Source organism: Lissotriton helveticus, chromosome 8 (genome assembly GCF_964261635.1).
Source record: "Lissotriton helveticus chromosome 8, aLisHel1.1, whole genome shotgun sequence".
In the NCBI taxonomy this organism is placed as follows: Eukaryota; Metazoa; Chordata; class Amphibia; order Caudata; family Salamandridae; genus Lissotriton; species Lissotriton helveticus.
The window spans coordinates 1,716,521,545-1,716,540,104 of NC_136069.1; the positions used below are offsets into that span (position 1 = coordinate 1,716,521,545).

The following is an 18,560-nucleotide window of genomic DNA, read 5'->3' on the forward strand; positions in this document are numbered from 1 at the left end:
GTGAGGGAGCGTGTCGTTAGCCTTCTTGGCCTAACGACTTGCTTCACCACTTTGTTGTAATTACGCCCCTTCTTCTCAACCACAGTGAGGAGGGCTCCAGTATCCCCCACTACAGGCCCTGTCCTCCCATTGAGTTTCATTTACTGTACAAATCCTATTGTATTAGGATGGATGTGCTTTAGAGCATTTCAGTCCCTGTCCCAAAGGTCCATAGCTACTATGTTGAATGCAACATGTCCCTCTCAGACACCGTCATCCACATATAACATGCTTGCTATCACGGGTGTCACTAGGCCAAATTCCTTCTCTTGACAGTCTCTCTTGTAATGTCCCACCTTGTGGTACTTATGACAAGTTACCGCCTTAGACTAATAAGGGATTCCTTGCCTTCCCCTCTGACGCGTCTTCCCGGGTACACCATTATCATTTTCATGTTTCCTGTGCATGCCTCAAGTCCAGGAGAATTACCCTGGCCCTTACCCTGAGGTTTGGAGCCAGTCTGTAGAGAGTTCTTTTCCACTTGTCATCTTACACTGCAAGATCTGTTGGCTCCCTCAATCAGATCAATAAGTATTGCCTGAGTGGGGCAGAGCCCTCCTCCTTGAGTCGCTCTGTCACAACCAGCTGGTTAAGGGTCTGAAAATTCTTGACCTCCATCTTTCTTACCCGCTTGTTCCAATTATGAAATACACCATGAAGCCAAGCCTCAAACTGAGCACCATCCGCTCTGTTGCAGTCGCTGAATCTCTGCGGGTACAGAGTTGGCTTCAACCCTAACGGCCTGAAAGCATCCTTTATTCGCTCATAGAACATCTGGTTTGCCCAAGCATACTCCCAATGATGGCTGTCCCTTGCAATGGCATGAGCCTCATTAAGGCAGCTGCCTGAGACACCTCATTTAAGGCCTGCGCTTTACAAGCGTCCTCAAAGCTCACAACAGTCCCAAAAATCCAGATTTCTTTGGAACCTTGGCCACAACCTAGCTGTACTGGATGTAGAGTCACTTATCGCAGATGGAGTTGTCATTGCTGCCATCCTAATTTTACCCCGCTCAAGGGTTAGCTTTTCCCTTTCCAGCTTCTTTTCTTTTTCTTTTTGCTCTCTTCCTGTTCTCTGTGTTTTTCCTCCATTTCTCTATGTTCATCCTCTGGTTTCTCACAATTTCTCTTCCCGAGCCCACTCCTCCTGTTTCTCCCTCCTCCTCTCTGATTATACTCGATGAAATTGTCTCAGCTGCTCACTCTCAAACTCTCTGGCTTTCGCATCTTCCTCAGCCTTAGCTTTCTGAAGTACAAACTGCAAGTTCAGGATCTCTGCTAAATTTAACCCTCCCAAGGGATTTTCTCCTGGAAATGGGGACAGTGATGCTCTAGAAATTCGAGTTGGTTTCATCTTGTGATGGTTACTACTGTTATGAAGAGTGAATGACTGGAATACAGAAGACTCCTGCTTACAATCATATCTCCCTGTATTCTTGGAGTTATTTTACAATACTAGTGGTGAATTTCCGCGCTGGGGCAGGCCAGTTGTCTCCCCTTTGTGTTCTCTCTGCATTGCTACAATTTCTGTATTCAGCTGTGCCTTTGATAGACTTCTTTGTGGTATCTTAAACCATGGCAATGTTTTGGAAGCCAGTGGACAATTTGCTCCGGTAGCTGAACTCCAGGTGAAGTGTTACCGTCTTCTTGTTACCACAGATTGTTTTCAGCATGAGTATGTTAAGTTACCAGTACAGAGTCGCTATAGTAAACTGAAGTAACATTATAGAAGTATTCCAGTAGCATTTGCATTGTGTATTTTGATGTTATCCTTGAAGTAGTTTTAGGAGATTATCTGTCTCACTATTATTACAGTGTACATTATTTACATTTCACTGTTAGCACATGGCTGTGGCAGCTATGAATCCCCCTCCTTCCTAGTTGAATGAAATTAGAAAACCTGAAATTAATTGGAAGGATTGGATAAAACTGTTTGCGTCATATGTAATAGGAATTGGAGGTGAAAGATTCACAGCTGTGTGCAAACAACACATATTACTACATAATGAAGGTATACAAGGTCGAAAAATGTATGAGACCTGGTCTGAGCCAGAGATGGAAGACCAAAAAGACCAGGTTGTTTTCAGTATAACACTTTTGAAGCTTGAGATTCATTTTGGGTATAAAGTAAATGTAGTGCTTTGTCTACACAAGTTTTTCAGACAGGTCCAAGGCATAGAAGATTGTATTACTGATTATCTTGCGGCCTTATGAGGGCTAACAAAGTTATGTGATTTTGATCACCTGAATGATTCTCTTGTGAGAGACAAGTGGGTCAGGTATACCAATAATAGTCGCATAGAGGAAAAATGATTGGCAATTAACTCCACGTTATGAGAAGCAATTGATATAACACAGTTTATAGAACAAATTGCTAAGTGCATTAAACAAATGAAAACATTGTGCGACATAGTGGCCAGTGTAGAAGATAGTGTGGTAGAAAAAGAGGTGCATAAAATTAATATTAAGGACGTAGGTGCTAATAAAACAGTCAAAAAGAGCATTGTCTTGAAGTGATTTAGGTGTGGTAGCAGTAACCATTTAGCGAATAACTTACAGTGCTCAGCCTGTAGTGCTACTTGCAAGAAGCGCAATAGGAGCGGGCATTTTGCCTAGGGTGTGTAGAGATGGTGAGAATGCTCAAACAAAGGTTACTAATGATGAAGAACAATTACCAAAATGTGTACCTCAGGTTAAGGGTGAAGGAAGTGACACTAACCCTAAATGCACAGTATTTCTCTATAGTAAACCAGTAGTGATGATTGCAGATTCATGTTCCCGTTTACTCTATTAAACCAAGCGGATTTTGAGAAGGTATTTGGAATATGGAATCTTACCATGGGTAACCCTGATATCTCCCCAGAGGGATATACTAAGTAAGCTGTACAACTGGTGGGTATAATAAGAATGCACATATGTTTTAAAGGCAGATCCACGGTGGGAAAAGTATATAGTGTGGAAAAAGGGACTAATTTGTTAGGATGGCAAAATCAGAAAGAGGTAGGAATAATATTAGATCCTAGAAACAAAGATCAAGTACTACTTGTAGACAGAAGTAATGGTGCATCAGATATATGGGAAGAATATCTGATTTATTCTCTGATAAACGTGGAGTGTTAAAACATTTTTAACACACAATAAAAATGAGACAAGGAGCGAATCCTACTGTGCATAAACCACTCCCGGTTTCACTTATGATGAGAGATCCTTTACAAAAGGAATGAAACAGGTTGTGTAAGATGGGAGTCACAACCTATAGAATATTCTGAATGGTTGGCTCCCATTGTCATAGCATCTAAGGCTGGTGGGGATGGTATTCGTTTATGTGTGGGCTTAAGCAGTTTAAATGAGAACATGTGGTTGGAGAAATGTCCCCTTCCACACATAAACGCAATGTTGAGCACCATGGGTTACACAAAAGATGTCTGTGTAATTGATTTATCCATGACTTACCATCAAGTAAAGCTCCATCCAGAGTCTAGAATGCTTACAGCTTTTACCACACCATTGGGGAGTAAATTTCCCTGAGGATGCCTTTTGGTCTTTGTTAGACGGGGACCTGGAGGGTCGGCCGAGCACAAGGGGAGAGGCCTCCGGTGAGGGCCGTCTCCAACGATCGCACAGACAGGTAACTTCCCCCCCACAGATGGACACCACACGAAGATCAGATGAACACCTTTTATAGGCAGTTCTTGAAGTGAGGCAGTACGATACAAGGAGATCAGGACACGATGGTCCTCTCAATTCTAGTCTCTAGTAGGGAAAGGGGGTAGCGGGACAGTCTTGGTACCTACGGGTACTGGGGTGGAAACGGCGGTAGCTCACAATCCTCGAGCTCGGCGTTCGGATGGATCGGACCGCGGCAGTGCCAGCAGGTCCCGAAGAGATCGTAGGTGGCAATGGGCCGCGGCAGCGCCAGCAGGTCCCAACGAGGATGACGGTTACAACGGGCCGCGGCAGCGCCGGCAGGTCCCACGAGGATGAAGGTTGCAACGGGCCGCGGCAGCGCCAGCAGGTCCCACGAGGATGAAGGTTGGAACGGGCCGCGGCAGCGCCAGCAGGTCCCACGAGGATGAAGGTTGCAGAAGGCCGCGGCAGCGCCAGCAGGCAGGATAATAGTTCACAAGGCAGGGCTGCGGCAGCGCCAGCAGTCCGTCAAGGATGAGTTCTTCTCGGTGTCTCTCGACTCCAGGATACAACTGCCTTCCTGTTCTGGGGCTGCCTCAGTTATAGGTCTGGCGCTCTTTGATGTCCGGACCCTCACTCTTGGAGGTCGGGAGGTCTGGGATGAGGGAGTCCAGACACCCAGCAGGGGGGTGGAGCCAGCGCCCGAGGAGGCTGGGGGTGATCGGCACCTGGCGGGAGAGCCATCGACACTTCTTACTCCCATTGACCTGCCAAGTGGTCCGTTCACCTCCTGGGTGGATGGTGGTGCCGGGATGTCGGGGCCTGGCCAGGCCCAGGGTTTGGGTCGAGCTGAAGCCGCGCGGCCGCGTGGTGCCGTGTCCAAGATGGCGGCTGGGCCGGGCAATGGTGCTGACGGTGGCCCGGGCCCGTGACACAGGGACATCCGGGAGCAGGCGTCCCATAGGGGACGGGTTGCGGGTTGGTTCTGTGGGTAGCACCCGGAGAGCCGGTGTCTGGGCTCTGTCATGCGGGGAGGGAGCGAGCCCGTCATGGGGCCTGTCCAACATGCGTCCCCCCCAGCTGAAGGCGGGGAGAGTCACACATCCTCCTGGGGACTCTCCTCGTCGAGGCGGAAAAAGCGGGACAGGCCATCCGCGTTGGCGTGGTCTTGGCCAGGGCGATGTTCCACAGTGAAGTCCATCCCCTGCAGGGAGATGGACCATCTCAATAGTTTGGGATTCTCCCCCCGCATTTGCATTAGCCATTGCAGGGGCCGATGGTCTGTTTGTACCCGGAAGTGGGTTCCGAAGAGGTAAGGCCGGAGCTTCTTGAGGGCCCATACTACAGCGAAGGCCTCCCGTTCAATAGTGCTCCAGCGCTGCTCTCGGGGCAGTAGGCGTCTGCTGATGAAGGCCACCGGTTGGTCGACTCCCTCGGGGTTCAGTTGGGAGAGGACGGCCCCAATACCATGGTCGGAGCCATCGGTCTGAACGATGAACTCGCGGCTGTAGTCGGGGGCCTGGCGCACAGGAGCGGTGCACATGGCGGCCTTCAGCTTCTCGAAGGCCGCTTGACAGTCGGGCGTCCAGTTGACTCTTTTTGGGTGGTTCTTAGACGTGAGTTCCGTGAGGGGCCCCACAAGGCTGCCATAGTCCTTCACGAACCGCCGGTAGTATCCGGTGAGTCCCAGAAAGGCTCGGACCTCTGTTTGTGTTTCGGGGGGTTGCCAGGACTGAATGGCAGCTACCTTGAGTTGAAGGGGGGCCACCAGACCGCTCCCCACTTGGTGTCCGAGGTAGGTCACGGACCCCTGGCTGATTTGGCACTTGCTGGCCTTTATTGTGAGGCCGGCCTGTTGGAGGGCCTGCAGGACTTCTCGGAGGTGGTGGAGGTGGTCTGTCCAGTGGCGGCTGTATACTGCGATGTCATCCAGGTAGGCGGCGCTGAATTCTTCGAGGCCCGCCAACACCTGGTTCACCAGTCTTTGGAAAGTGGCTGGAGCGTTCTTCATGCCGAATGGCATCACTCTGAAATGGTAGTGCCCATCCGGGGTGGAGAAAGCGGAACGTTCTTGGGCCCTGGGGGTGAGGCCGATTTGCCAGTAGCCCGCTGTCAGGTCGAAGATGCTTAGGTAGCGGGCGTGCCCCCATGCGGTCGACTAGTTCATCTGCTCGGGGGATAGGGTGAGCGTCGGTTCGGGTGACCGCGTTCAGATCCCGATAGTCGATGCAGAATCGGAGTTCAGGTGTGGTGCCCGGGGCCGCGGCCTTGGGGACCAGGACGACCGGGCTGGCCCAGGGACTGTCCGAAGGTTCGATGACTCCGAGGGCGAGCATCTTGGAGACTTCTTCTTGGATGCAGGTACGTACCCGATCCGGTACTCGGTACGCCCGGTGTCGGACAGGAGGACTGTCCCCAGTGTCCACGTCGTGCAGGCACCAGGAGGTGACTCCGGGTACGAGAGAAAACAGGTTTGCGAACGGTAGCAGGAGGGCCCGACAATCTTGACGCTGCTCCGGGGTCAGGGCCTCGGAGAGTCGGACCCCGTCCACCGAACCATCTCTTTCACGGGACCTCAGTAGGTCAGGGAGGGGCTCGGAGTCTCTTTCTGCGCCACTGTCGGTAGCCATCAGCAGGCTGAGCTCTGAGCGCGCGAAGTGTGGTTTGAGTCTGTTGGCGTGGAGCACCCGGAGGGGGTTCCGGGGGGACTCCAGGTCGATGAGATAGGTGACGGGGCTCTTGCGCTCGATCACCTTGAAGGGCCCCGTCCATTTGTCCTGCAAGGCGCACGGTTCGATGGGGGACATCACCCATACCTGCTGACCCGGTTCAAACTCGATGGAGGAGGCATGTTGATCGTACCACTTCTTCATGTCCTCTTGGCTGGCCTCAAGATTGGCTTTGGCGATCTCCCTGAACCGCCGGGTCTGATTGCGGAGGGTCAGGAGGTACTTGTAGACGTCTGGAGGGGTCTTCAGGGGGGCCATTTCCCATTCCTCCTTCACTAGGCTGAGAGGCCCGCGAACGGGGTGTCCGTACAGGAGTTCGAAGGGGCTGAAGCCGAGGGACTTCTGGGGGACTTCTCGGTAGGCGAAGAGGAGGCACGGTAGTAGCACGTCCCACTGGCGGCGTAGGGGTTCTTCTAGTCCCATGATCATCCCCTTGAGAGTGAGGTTGAACCGTTCAACCAGTCCGTTTCCCTGGGGGTGACAGGGGGTTGTGAATCGGTAGGTGACCCCGCACTGCTGCCAGAGGGATTTCATATACTTTGAAATAAAGTTCGTACCCCTGTCGCTGACGACCTCCCGGGGGAAGCCCACTCGAGAAAAGATCCCCATTAAGGCTCGACCCACTACTGGGGCTGTTATAGTACGAAGGGGGACCGCCTCAGGATAGCGGGTGGCGTGGTCCACCAGGACCAGGATGAAGCGATGCCCTTGTGCTGTTCGGGGGTCCAGGGGCCCCACAATGTCTATTCCCACCCTTTCGAACGGGGTGGTCACCACTGGGAATGGCTGTAGGGGTGCCTTGAGTTTGCGGCCGCTCTTCCCGCTGGCCTGGCAGGTCGGGCTGGACCGGCAGTGGTTGGAGACGTCATTTCTCATTTTGGGCCAGAAAAAGTGAGTCACCAGGCGGTGGTAGGTTTTGTCTTGCCCCAGGTGCCCAGCCAGGGGGACATCATGGGCCAAGTTCAACAGGAAGTCTCTGAAGTGGAGGGGCACCACCAGCACTCGACCGGCCCCCAGCTCTGCGATTCTCTGCTCGCTGTACAAGAGATCATTGTCCCAATAAACCCAGTGGGCCCCGGTGGTGTCTCCTTGGCCCTGGGCGAGCGCTTGCTGTCGCAGTCCCTCGAGGGAGGGACAGGTCTTTTGCTCCTGCCGGAATTGTTCTTGGGTGGGCCCCCCTTCTTGACGCCACTGAGCCAGGTCGGGAAGTTCGGGGGGCTGTGCGGACCCCTCTGGGGTTGGTTCCAGGTGGTCGGTATGGATGGAGTCTTCTTCTGGAGCGATCGAGGGCGGAGGTGCTGACCATTCGGGTTCTTCTGGTCTAGGGATGGTGCGGGTGGCCATGGACCGGGTGGTCACGCACGCCCAGTCCGGGAGACCCAACATCCCCAGATGCTCTCTTCTTTCAACAGCTGCCCACGGGGAGCTCTCGAGATCGTTCCCCAGGAGGCAGTCCACGGGGGCATCGTCGCGGACAGTTACTTTTAGCATGCCGGACACTCCTCCCCATTCGAAGGGGACGCAGGCCATCCGACACAGGCTCTCCGAATTGTCTGCTGATCGGACGGGGCAAAGCACGTTTGGTAGTATTTGTTCTGGGGTCACCAGGTGACAACGGACGGCCGTCACACTGGCCCCGGTGTCACGCAGGGCTTCGGCCTTGCGCCCATTTATGCTCACCCATTGGCTGTACTTCCGAGTGTTGGCGGGCAGGGGAGTCCGCGGGACCATGTCTCTTCCTCCTAGGCAGGCCAGGGTCATGGCGGCGGGTTCCCACTCGAACTGCTCCGACTCGTATGCTTCAGGGTCTTCGGAGACTTGTTCTTCTCCTAGGGCGGCGGCCGCCACCTGGCGGGGCCCGGGAGCCTGGTTCTTCGGGCAGGTCGGGTCACTGGCATAGTGGCCGACTCGCTGGCATCGGTGACACGTAACGTTGGCTCGGAACCCCGGGCGCATCGGGGGGTTTCCCCGGCCGGCTGGGGGCGGGGTGGTGTTAGCGGGGGTGACCGGGACAGCGTCTCTGCCCCGGCCCTGTCCTCCTCCTCCTCCCCGGGGACGATGATGACCTTGGTTGGTTCTGTTCTGCTCGTTCGGCCCACTCCGGGCCACTCGGGTGCTCTCCCACCGATCCGCCTCGGTGGCGAGCTGCCGTGGTTCAGTGAATTTACTGTCGAGGAGGTGCTGCCTGAGCTCGACGAAACAGTTGTTGGAGAGGTGCTCCCACACAATGAGATTGAAGAGTTGTTCGTAAGTGGCTACGTTGTTACCCTTGATCCATCCCTCGAAGGCTCGGCTGAAATAGTTCACGTATTCCAACCAAGTTGTACCTGGGATCCGGGTGCAGTTGCGGAACCTCTGGCGGTACATTTCGGGCGTAAGCCCATATCGACTGAGGAGGGCGGCCTTCATGTGGTCATAGGACGTCATTTGATGGTCCGGAAGCTGCAGCAGGGCATCACGGCCCTCATTGACGAATCTCCCCCATAGACCGGCTCTCCAGTCACTTCGAGCGATCCGGTGGGCAGTCATGGCGATCTCATAGGCCTTGAACCACTGCTGTATGTCGTCGTTTCGGTGGTATTCTCGGACCACATCCTTGGGGATGTGGACCTTCTGCTCGGTAGTACCCGGGGAGCGCGGTGGCTCGGGCACCCCTAGGTTTTTGTTCAGTTTGCGCATTTCTATCTCTGCTAGTTTGCACTCGTGTTCGTATGCCAGTCTTTTTTCTTCGAGATCCCTCTGTCTCTGTTTTTCCTCTCGCTCTTCTCTGAGCCGTAAGTGTTCTAAGTTTATTTTTTGTTCCACCAGCTTCAATTCTCCGTCTAATTTGAGCCGTGCCAAGTCTAACTCGTGTAGTCTATTTTTTTCCCGCTCCTGGATCTCTTCTCGGGAGGGGCCTGTTCTCCGTTCTTCCGTCAGGGTGGTGTTGACTTCCGGGGCTTCGGGGTTCCGGGGGGTGGCGGTATTCGTCTCTGTCCAGGCCTCTAGGGCGTTTTTGAAGTCTTCTTTTGTGCTTAGCCCGGTGGTAGCGATGCCTAAGTCCATGCAAAATTGTTTTAGCTCTCGGTGGTTGTATTCCTCCAGCTTTTCCATCTGGAACTTCTCTGCAGATCCGCTCTCTTTGGTCGTCATTGTGGTTTAGTCGTAGGGTGAGTTACTGTCTGTACGGTACGCGTTGGTTCGGATCGCGCCGCTGGCCACCAATGTTAGACGGGGACCTGGAGGGTCGGCCGAGCACAAGGGGAGAGGCCTCCGGTGAGGGCCGTCTCCAACGATCGCACAGACAGGTAACTTCCCCCCCACAGATGGACACCACACGAAGATCAGATTAACACCTTTTATAGGCAGTTCTTGAAGTGAGGCAGTACGATACAAGGAGATCAGGACACGATGGTCCTCTCAATTCTAGTCTCTAGTAGGGAAAGGGGGTAGCGGGACAGTCTTGGTACCTACGGGTACTGGGGTGGAAACGGCGGTAGCTCACAATCCTCGAGCTCGGCGTTCGGATGGATCGGACCGCGGCAGTGCCAGCAGGTCCCGAAGAGATCGTAGGTGGCAATGGGCCGCGGCAGCGCCAGCAGGTCCCAACGAGGATGACGGTTACAACGGGCCGCGGCAGCGCCGGCAGGTCCCACGAGGATGAAGGTTGCAACGGGCCGCGGCAGCGCCAGCAGGTCCCACGAGGATGAAGGTTGGAACGGGCCGCGGCAGCGCCAGCAGGTCCCACGAGGATGAAGGTTGCAGAAGGCCGCGGCAGCGCCAGCAGGCAGGATAATAGTTCACAAGGCAGGGCTGCGGCAGCGCCAGCAGTCCGTCAAGGATGAGTTCTTCTCGGTGTCTCTCGACTCCAGGATACAACTGCCTTCCTGTTCTGGGGCTGCCTCAGTTATAGGTCTGGCGCTCTTTGATGTCCGGACCCTCGCTCTTGGAGGTCGGGAGGTCTGGGATGAGGGAGTCCAGACACCCAGCAGGGGGGTGGAGCCAGCGCCCGAGGAGGCTGGGGGTGATCGGCACCTGGCGGGAGAGCCATCGACACTTCTTACTCCCATTGACCTGCCAAGTGGTCCGTTCACCTCCTGGGTGGATGGTGGTGCCGGGATGTCGGGGCCTGGCCAGGCCCAGGGTTGGGGTCGAGCTGAAGCCGCGCGGCCGCGTGGTGCCGTGTCCAAGATGGCGGCTGGGCCGGGCAATGGTGCTGACGGTGGCCCGGGCCCGTGACACAGGGACATCCGGGAGCAGGCGTCCCATAGGGGACGGGTTGCGGGTTGGTTCTGTGGGTAGCACCCGGAGAGCCGGTGTCTGGGCTCTGTCATGCGGGGAGGGAGCGAGCCCGTCATGGGGCCTGTCCAACAGTCTTGCATCTGCCGCTACAGTTTTTCAAAGGACAATGCATCAGATTATGTGGACAATACCCTATGTTTCCAAGACGACATATTAATATATAGATCATCGATTGAGGAACATGACCGTATATTGCGGTTAATGTTAAAAAATTGATTGATTCAGGATTAACTATGAAGCAGAACAAATGCAAAGTTCGAGTTACCTCAGTGGATTACTTAGGTCACACAATATCTCACGAAGGGTTCAGACCAAAATATTCCCTGTACCCTAAAAAAAAGTGGAACTGAAATCCTTTTTGAGTTTGATTGAGAACATGGCTAAATTTGAAGAAAAAAAATCTGAAAAGTGTGAATGGCTTCATGATTTGGTAAAAAAAAAAAGGAATTTGTTTGGGAGGCAAAGCATAGTAAGAATGTTGATCAGTTAAAACAAGAAATAATAAATTCACCTGCATTAGGAACATTTGACCCCAGGAAAAAAAACATTCTAACTACGGGTGCATCCAATAAGAGTCTGGGTGCTACATTATCTCAAAACGGAGAAGGGGGAGAAACGATTATAGTATTTGAGTCTCACTGTTTAACCAAAGCTGATCATAATAGTTCCGTAATTGAAAGGGAGGCTCTGGCCTGTGTTTGGGCTGTAAAACATTTCAAATTTTATGTATGGGGAATAAAATTCACTATTGGCACAGGTCACAAACGCCTTACATTCATGTTCTGAATGAAAGGGACAGACCGTAGTACTCCACGCATATCCAAATAGGTACTTGGTTTCAAAAATTTGAAACATTTTGTATTTACCAGGTCAAGACCTGAAGATGAATCCTACACAACGGTTTCTAGTGCCTAGAACATTTTGGTCACGGACTTACACGTCTGTCTACCAGTGTCCCTACTAACATTGGGACTCGATGATTATTCCTAGAATACTTTCCCGAAGACCGTAAATTTATTGTGGACTACCTGTGTCGCAACCGGGTTGGAATTATCACCGGTACAGCTATTCCATTGATACTTTGCTAACATCAGCTAATCAATTGGAGAAAGATCACTTGTCCTGCATATCCAGGGTATGCAGTTTTTGTTCTTACCAGTCCCAATTTAACCCTCATGCACGTGTGTTAGATGGCTGTTCGAGCAGTTTATAATCGGATACGAGTATACTAGGAAACACTAGTATCACTTTACACACCCAGAGATACCAATGGCCTCTCCACACTTATCACATTGGTCCTGAAGAAAGCCCACTGACCGACTGGCACACAAGGGCTGAAACATGTCTACCTACTTCACTAATGTTAATGTGAGAGAGTCATAACCACTCTCAATCACTTACAATTAATTTTATTATCTCCAAACCAGAACAAATAAACACATATTTCTGGTAATGAGAGATTTTGATTATATTCCCCTCACTTATTCACACACCATTCACTGATCACTACTGATCCTAACCAAGGGTACAACCTCCTGGTGGAGGGTGCATAAAACAAAACAAAACAATGATTATGCACACACGTGTGAGGGAAAGTGGAGAATCAAGATAAACCGCTCGAACAGCCATCTAACACACGTGCATATAGGTTAAATTGGGACTGATAAGAACAAAAACTGCATACCCTGGTTATGCAGGACAAGTGATCTTTCTCCAATGGATTAGCTGATTTCAAACTTAAGGAAACTGAATGATCACTCATTTCTTCTCCCGCACATTGATTTCTAATACTTTGCTAACACAACAGCCCTGAAAAGTCACAATTGTAACACGTTGTGATGAAACACAACCGAGTTGGTTGGTTTGTTCATTCTGTATTTATCCGGATTAAAAATCTAGATTATGATAACTCTAATGTCGACTGGCTTAATGTCTACAAAAAGAACAATTTTAATTTTTGTTTTTTACACTAAAACTTTTACCCTTATACGTGTGCACAGGACTCTGTTCTATATTTTATTTTGTTTTTGTGATATTTTTTACATTTCGATATTCCTTTGTTGATATAGTGTCGTACAATCCTTGCTAGGGAGAGATCTCTTAAGCAAACTGAACTGTTGTGTATTATCTGTTTCTCTGTTTTATGAGAAATTGAAACTTATGTTCAAGATCTTCAAAAACCTCTAATGTGTCTGAAACTATTAATGATATTTCTCAAGTGCCTTAAGCTCTGTGGAATGGACACACACATGTTGTAGGCTGTATTCTTTCTGAGCCACAGGATAAGATTAATCTTAAAACTTTGAAGAAACGGCCCTGAATTCTATAGTAGCCTTTACGCCCAGAAGCCAAAGCTGAATTCTGACCGACCATCACTGCCTTAGAGGGGATCCCTGTGTCATCTTTGAGTGTGTCTGTAAAATGATCTTGCAGATAAAAAACCTGGTATAAAAATGCACAGATCTGTAAAGGGTCGGCACCCATGAATAATGTTGTAATACCTAGTTTTCTTGTTGCTCCTAAAACTGTAACCACATCATCAATTATTCTTGCTACTTCCAAATGATTTAATGTTGTTGATCTCTGTTTTGCCTTCTTCCTTATCTCTCCTCATAAAGACAGTCTTACTTTCATCTTCTTGTTCCGCGGGGTCAAGTATCTGGTGTGGACTTCCACAGGGTTTTACTTTGCCACCATCCCTCGTCTTCCAAGCTTTGAAACAAGATCCAGCCACTCTAGATACTTGCATTTGCCTCACTCGATTAATGTAAGGTGCTTCATGGACCTCCTTCCTGAAGTAGCTAAGAAGGGGAATAGATCTTCAATTCCATCTCCCCCTCTTAAATATTGAAGTCACAACATTTCCGGGGGAAGAATCATCTGCCCTCCAATCAGATCAGAGCCATTGATAAGTTACTGCATCTTGCCATGGTCTCCCAAGGAGGCACCTTCTTGGGGATGGAAGGCTGCTGCAGGCAATGGATGATGGAATTTGCTTCTTTAATCAGACTGCTTCAGGATTATCTTGAAACCTTACACGGGACTCAGGAGGCAAATCAAAGCCTGTGCACTGGGTCTGCTGAATTATTCCGAACTCTTCATGCCAAGTTGGAAGTTTGAAGAAATAAAAAATGTCTCCTTTTTAATGCATTTCTCAAAGATGTCTATTTTTCTCAAAAAGGTCAGGTCTGTCATTGTTAGTGGATATATCTCTGAGTCAAAACCATATACAGTGGCATGATAATACCCATATACCCTATGGAACACCCCCTTGACTCAATGTAATGCAAAGCAGTATCTAACACTTCTTTCAAGCATCTTACCAGCGCATGTTTTTCAAACCCACCAAAACATATTTGGGAATCTGCCCTAGAGATGCAGTAGACAGTTTCCCCAGAGGAGCAGAGATGGAAAGGTGTGTAATATGTGTGTATCCATATCAGCTGCCATCTACCGTTAGTCGCTCCATATCCTTATCAATGAGACAGTGGTGACCTATGACAACAGGTATATATTTTTGTGCAGCTCTGTTTCTTAATGCACTCTAGCACTAGAGAGGTGAGAAGCATCCAAAAATGTGCGGAGCATCGGTCAGGAGATGTGACACAAGTCCATTGCACTGGAAAACTATTTGACCAACCTACATGAGGAAATGGGTGACAGGAGGGCAGATGGCTCCTCCACCAGGGACTTGTGAATTTACAGCCATACTATTCACATAATTATTCCAGGGCCAGCTTCATATTGGGCACCATCAAGCAACAGATGCCCATAATAAAGCAATAATTAACACCTTTGTTGAGTGGCCGCAGATATACCAGGGGTGGGAACATCACCTCACCTCACGTGTAAGCATGCAAAAAAGGCATCAGAGCGTACAAATCCACAAATACACAAGCACTCTGCACATAGACACAGAGACCTGCTGTAGGGCTTATTACTTTTGCTACATTTGCCATACATTGCCTAGATAGTGTTACTCCAACTCCTGCCCCCGTATCATATGTATTCCACATACAATTACCATATAATTGACCATGCGTGTAATACATCTGGCTTGTGTGTGGAACATAAAGAGTTTGCATTCCATGTTGAAATTGGGCGTCAATAACAGATCGTCTTCATGGATTATAATAAACCTACAATTAAAATATGTGATGCTTGTCTAAGGTCTCTTGTAACTGTCATGTGTTCCTGCTCATGGTAACTCTGCTAACTAGATGTGCCCATCTTTGAAGGGTGGTGTGGAGTGGAAAAACGATGGATTTGGGCCCAGATCTTTGGACTGGGGTGAATGTGTGACATTGATCCACATTATGTCCATCACTGTTGTGTTTGCAATTACCGCTCTAAGTGTACTGGGGATGCTCAGACGTGAGTCCCAGGCACTCCACACCACTGGAGTCAAGCTAGCCGGGCTGATGAGAGGTGTTACCTCGAAACCGGGCCGGTCCTCGGATGTTTGATTCCGTTCTGGGAAGGACATGGCTTTTGTAGTTCGGACTGGACTGTTCCCATGGGGCACAGGGTCAGCGCTGATTTGCATATCGCCATTGTCTAACCCAGGGTGGTGTGGAGTGGAAAAACGATGGATTTGGGCCCAGATCTTTGGACTGGGGTGAATGTGTGACATTGATCCACATTCTGTCCATCACTGTTGTGTTTGCAATTACCGCATCTTTGAAGCAAGGCGTGCCCAGGCGCCCGCAACATCAATTTTCAAAACCTAGCTTGTTCTGTGGCTTCAAAGCTGTTTCTTATAAAGGTCATCTCTGCTCACTCCTATGATCTCACCGTAGCAACTTCTGGTATTCTTGGTGAGAACTTAGTCATGTGATTTATTAGACATTTCTGTGATACTATACATATATAGTCCCTGCCTTGCATCAATGAGTTTTTCTCACGGCGCATGAGGTGTTCGTCAAATCTGAGACTCACAAAATATGAACATTTGCAATTCATACTTTTTGCACTCAACTGAATGTGGGTATTATTAGGCGGTTCTTCATGATGTTCCTTCTAACCATGTGTGACCTCTTGCAGGAGCTGAAGCTTGGAGAAGCACCGGCCTTTACCTCCACCCAAAGCAGAAAGCATCCATGGTATTCCCACAATCAGCCATCGGAGCACAGCTGAAGGTAAGACACCGCTTGTCATGGAAAGAGCTGCCACTGAGTGTTAAATGTGAGGTTATGTTATGTTATATTAATAACAACTTATAGAGCGCACGGACATCTCATGGTGCTAAGACTGAGGGGAGATGACAAAAGTACCTAAGCATAGGCTTGCTCAAACAGGCAGGTCTTCAGGGCTGTCCTGAAGACCATAAGATTATCACAGCTCCTAAGTGTCAGGAAGAGAGTTCCAAAAACTGGGGGCTAGGTACGAGAAACAGCATCCTCCTTGCCGTTTCCGTTGGAATAAAGGAGTTGTTACCAGCTGAAGGTGGGCTGAGCATAGATTGCGGGAAGGTTCATATTTAGTGATCATGTCTTTAATGAATCTAGGGCCATTGCGGTGCAGGGCCTTGAAGACTAGACATCCCGTCTTAAAGGCTGCCCGTTGGGCCATCGGTAGCCAGTGCAGTTTCATCAGTCCCGATCTGGCTGACTGCCATTTAGGCAGTTTAAAAATGAGTCTAGCTGCCTGGTTCTGGACAATCTGTAATAGTTTTATTAGACCTGCTGGCAGGCCAAGGTAGATTGCATTCGGGAAGTCGAGTTGCGAGAGTACCAGGGCTATCACCACCTGTGTGAGAGCGGATGTATGATGGTACAACGCGGTATAAAACACCGCAGACCATCACATCGCAGGTTTTACAAAGCAAGTTGTTACCACGACTTGCGCTGTAGGGTGATGGACTTAGGAATAGTAAGATTTACCATTCCAACACCAGCCTACGTACAGTAGGGAAGGTTGTGGACAAAATATGGTGGTAGTGTCTCTCCTAGGAGAGATCGTCCGCTCATAAAGCAAATTTAACTCCAACTGAAAACAATTCAACGTGTTATGTTACTGATGTAATGATCTTAGTATAAGGCTAACAAGGTGCACTGCTTTCCTAATTCACACCCACCACCACGGGTGTCAAAAATTGCGAGAAAAAGAGTTTCAAGCTAATATCAAATGCCAAAAAAGAAACAGATTAAGCAAGCACTCTAGATTAATTGTAAATACACCATATATTAATCATCATTTTTGAATTATGATAAGTTTAGAAAAACCAATTTTCATGGTGTATATTTATGAGTTGACGAATCAGTACATAAATCAATCGAGGAATGTAGAAAATATTATATTCTCAAAATATGGATCCAAAGGCTGATGTTAGTATTCCAAATCATTTATTTCATAAATTAAAAACAGGTATTATGTTTTCCAGCATACACCGCCGACACGTGTTTCGTCTTATTACAAGACTTTTTCAAGGCAAACTCTAGTCCTAATACTGGATCACGATAGGACTGATCCTGTATCGTAGTCCGTATATGAGAGAAATAGATGTTCACAAATGGTATCTGCTTCCTAAAACGATAAGCCCAAAGGACGCGATTGAAATCCGCATGCTTTTATTCATGAAATTTTGATGTGGAGTATCAGATGTAAATCACCTTAGTAGTCAGAAATGGCAAGAGTGGTCTTCAATAGTTCAACTTTCTTGCTTCGTGGAGGTTAGCACCTTCATGTATATTTAGTTGCTCGACCCTGATAAGTCTGCGGGAAACGCGCCATCCGTACAAAGCCTCCACTGCTGCCAGTTACCCAGTGGGGAAGGTGCTGGAATAGCAAATCTACTATTCCTTAGCCTAGAGCGCCCTCCAGTGCAGGTCGTGGTAACGACTTGCGTTGTGAAACTCGCGTTGTAATTGCACTGCGGTGTCATTACCGTGTTGTAAAGGATGTCCCCCGTGAGAGATCAGTGTGTAAGCAGGTGGGCGATATTCTTTATTTTACGTAGTTGAAAAAAACTAGAAGAGATCACTGCTCCCACCTGCCCTTTGAGCGAAAGATCAGCATTAAGGATAAGGATCTTCATGAGGTCTGTGAAGAACATATTGTGTTCCTGCTAGGTTAGTTAAACCCATTGAGAAGTCCATCAAACTGCTATGAGGATGCTGCTCTGACTCAGCTGAGAGCAGAGTCTTGGATTCACATGGCCGTAGAAGCCCAGTTGAGCTAATATAATCTGTGTGCGATCTGATGGACCATCTACGGGAAAATCATCAACAGATGCTTTACCGAATACCTCAATGGCCACAAACTCCTCAGCACCACTCAATCTTGTTTCAGACCCAACCACAGCATGGAAAATACCCTCATCGCCACCACAGATGACATCCACATTATTCTGGTTGGAGGAGGAATGGCGACCCTCATGCTCCTTGACTCCTCACCAGCGTTTGCCACAGTCACCCAGCTCATTCCACCCGGTCCAACTCCTACACACCATCGGAATCCAAGAGCACATACTCAATGGATATGCTCCTTCCTGACTGGAAGGACCCAGTCAGTCAGCCTGGAACCATACACCTTGGACGCATGTGACCTCATCTTCTGAGTTCTGCAAGGAACTTCCCCTAACCCTGACCATCTTTAACTCAGACATGATCCCACTAGCCAGCATCATCCACTCTCACAACATCAACGTCCTCTTCTACTCCGTCACAGATAAGATGCCCAGTACCCGGATCAAGTTCAATGCCTGCATGAATGAAATTGTCCAGTGGGTTAATTGTCTGAACGTGAAAAATGACACAATTGCAATTGTAATCTTTGGGAAGACCAATTTACATAGGACTCCACTCGGTGGCCAACAGAGCTAAGACCTATCCCTTCCTCACAATGCATGCCAAGAACCTCAGGCACATCATCATTCCCAAACTTG

At 49.4% G+C, this 18,560-nt stretch overlaps 1 protein-coding gene across 1 annotated transcript in view; it reads left to right on the plus strand.

The window, feature by feature from the left end:
• The window catches only part of LOC144772177 (TRPM8 channel-associated factor homolog), a 109,173-nt gene that overhangs the window by 53,025 nt on the left and 37,588 nt on the right, over positions 1-18,560 (plus strand). The window contains exon 3 of the mRNA XM_078656314.1: positions 15,719-15,813. Coding sequence (XP_078512440.1) covers positions 15,719-15,813 — 95 coding nt within the window. The remainder of the gene's footprint in view (positions 1-15,718; positions 15,814-18,560) is intronic.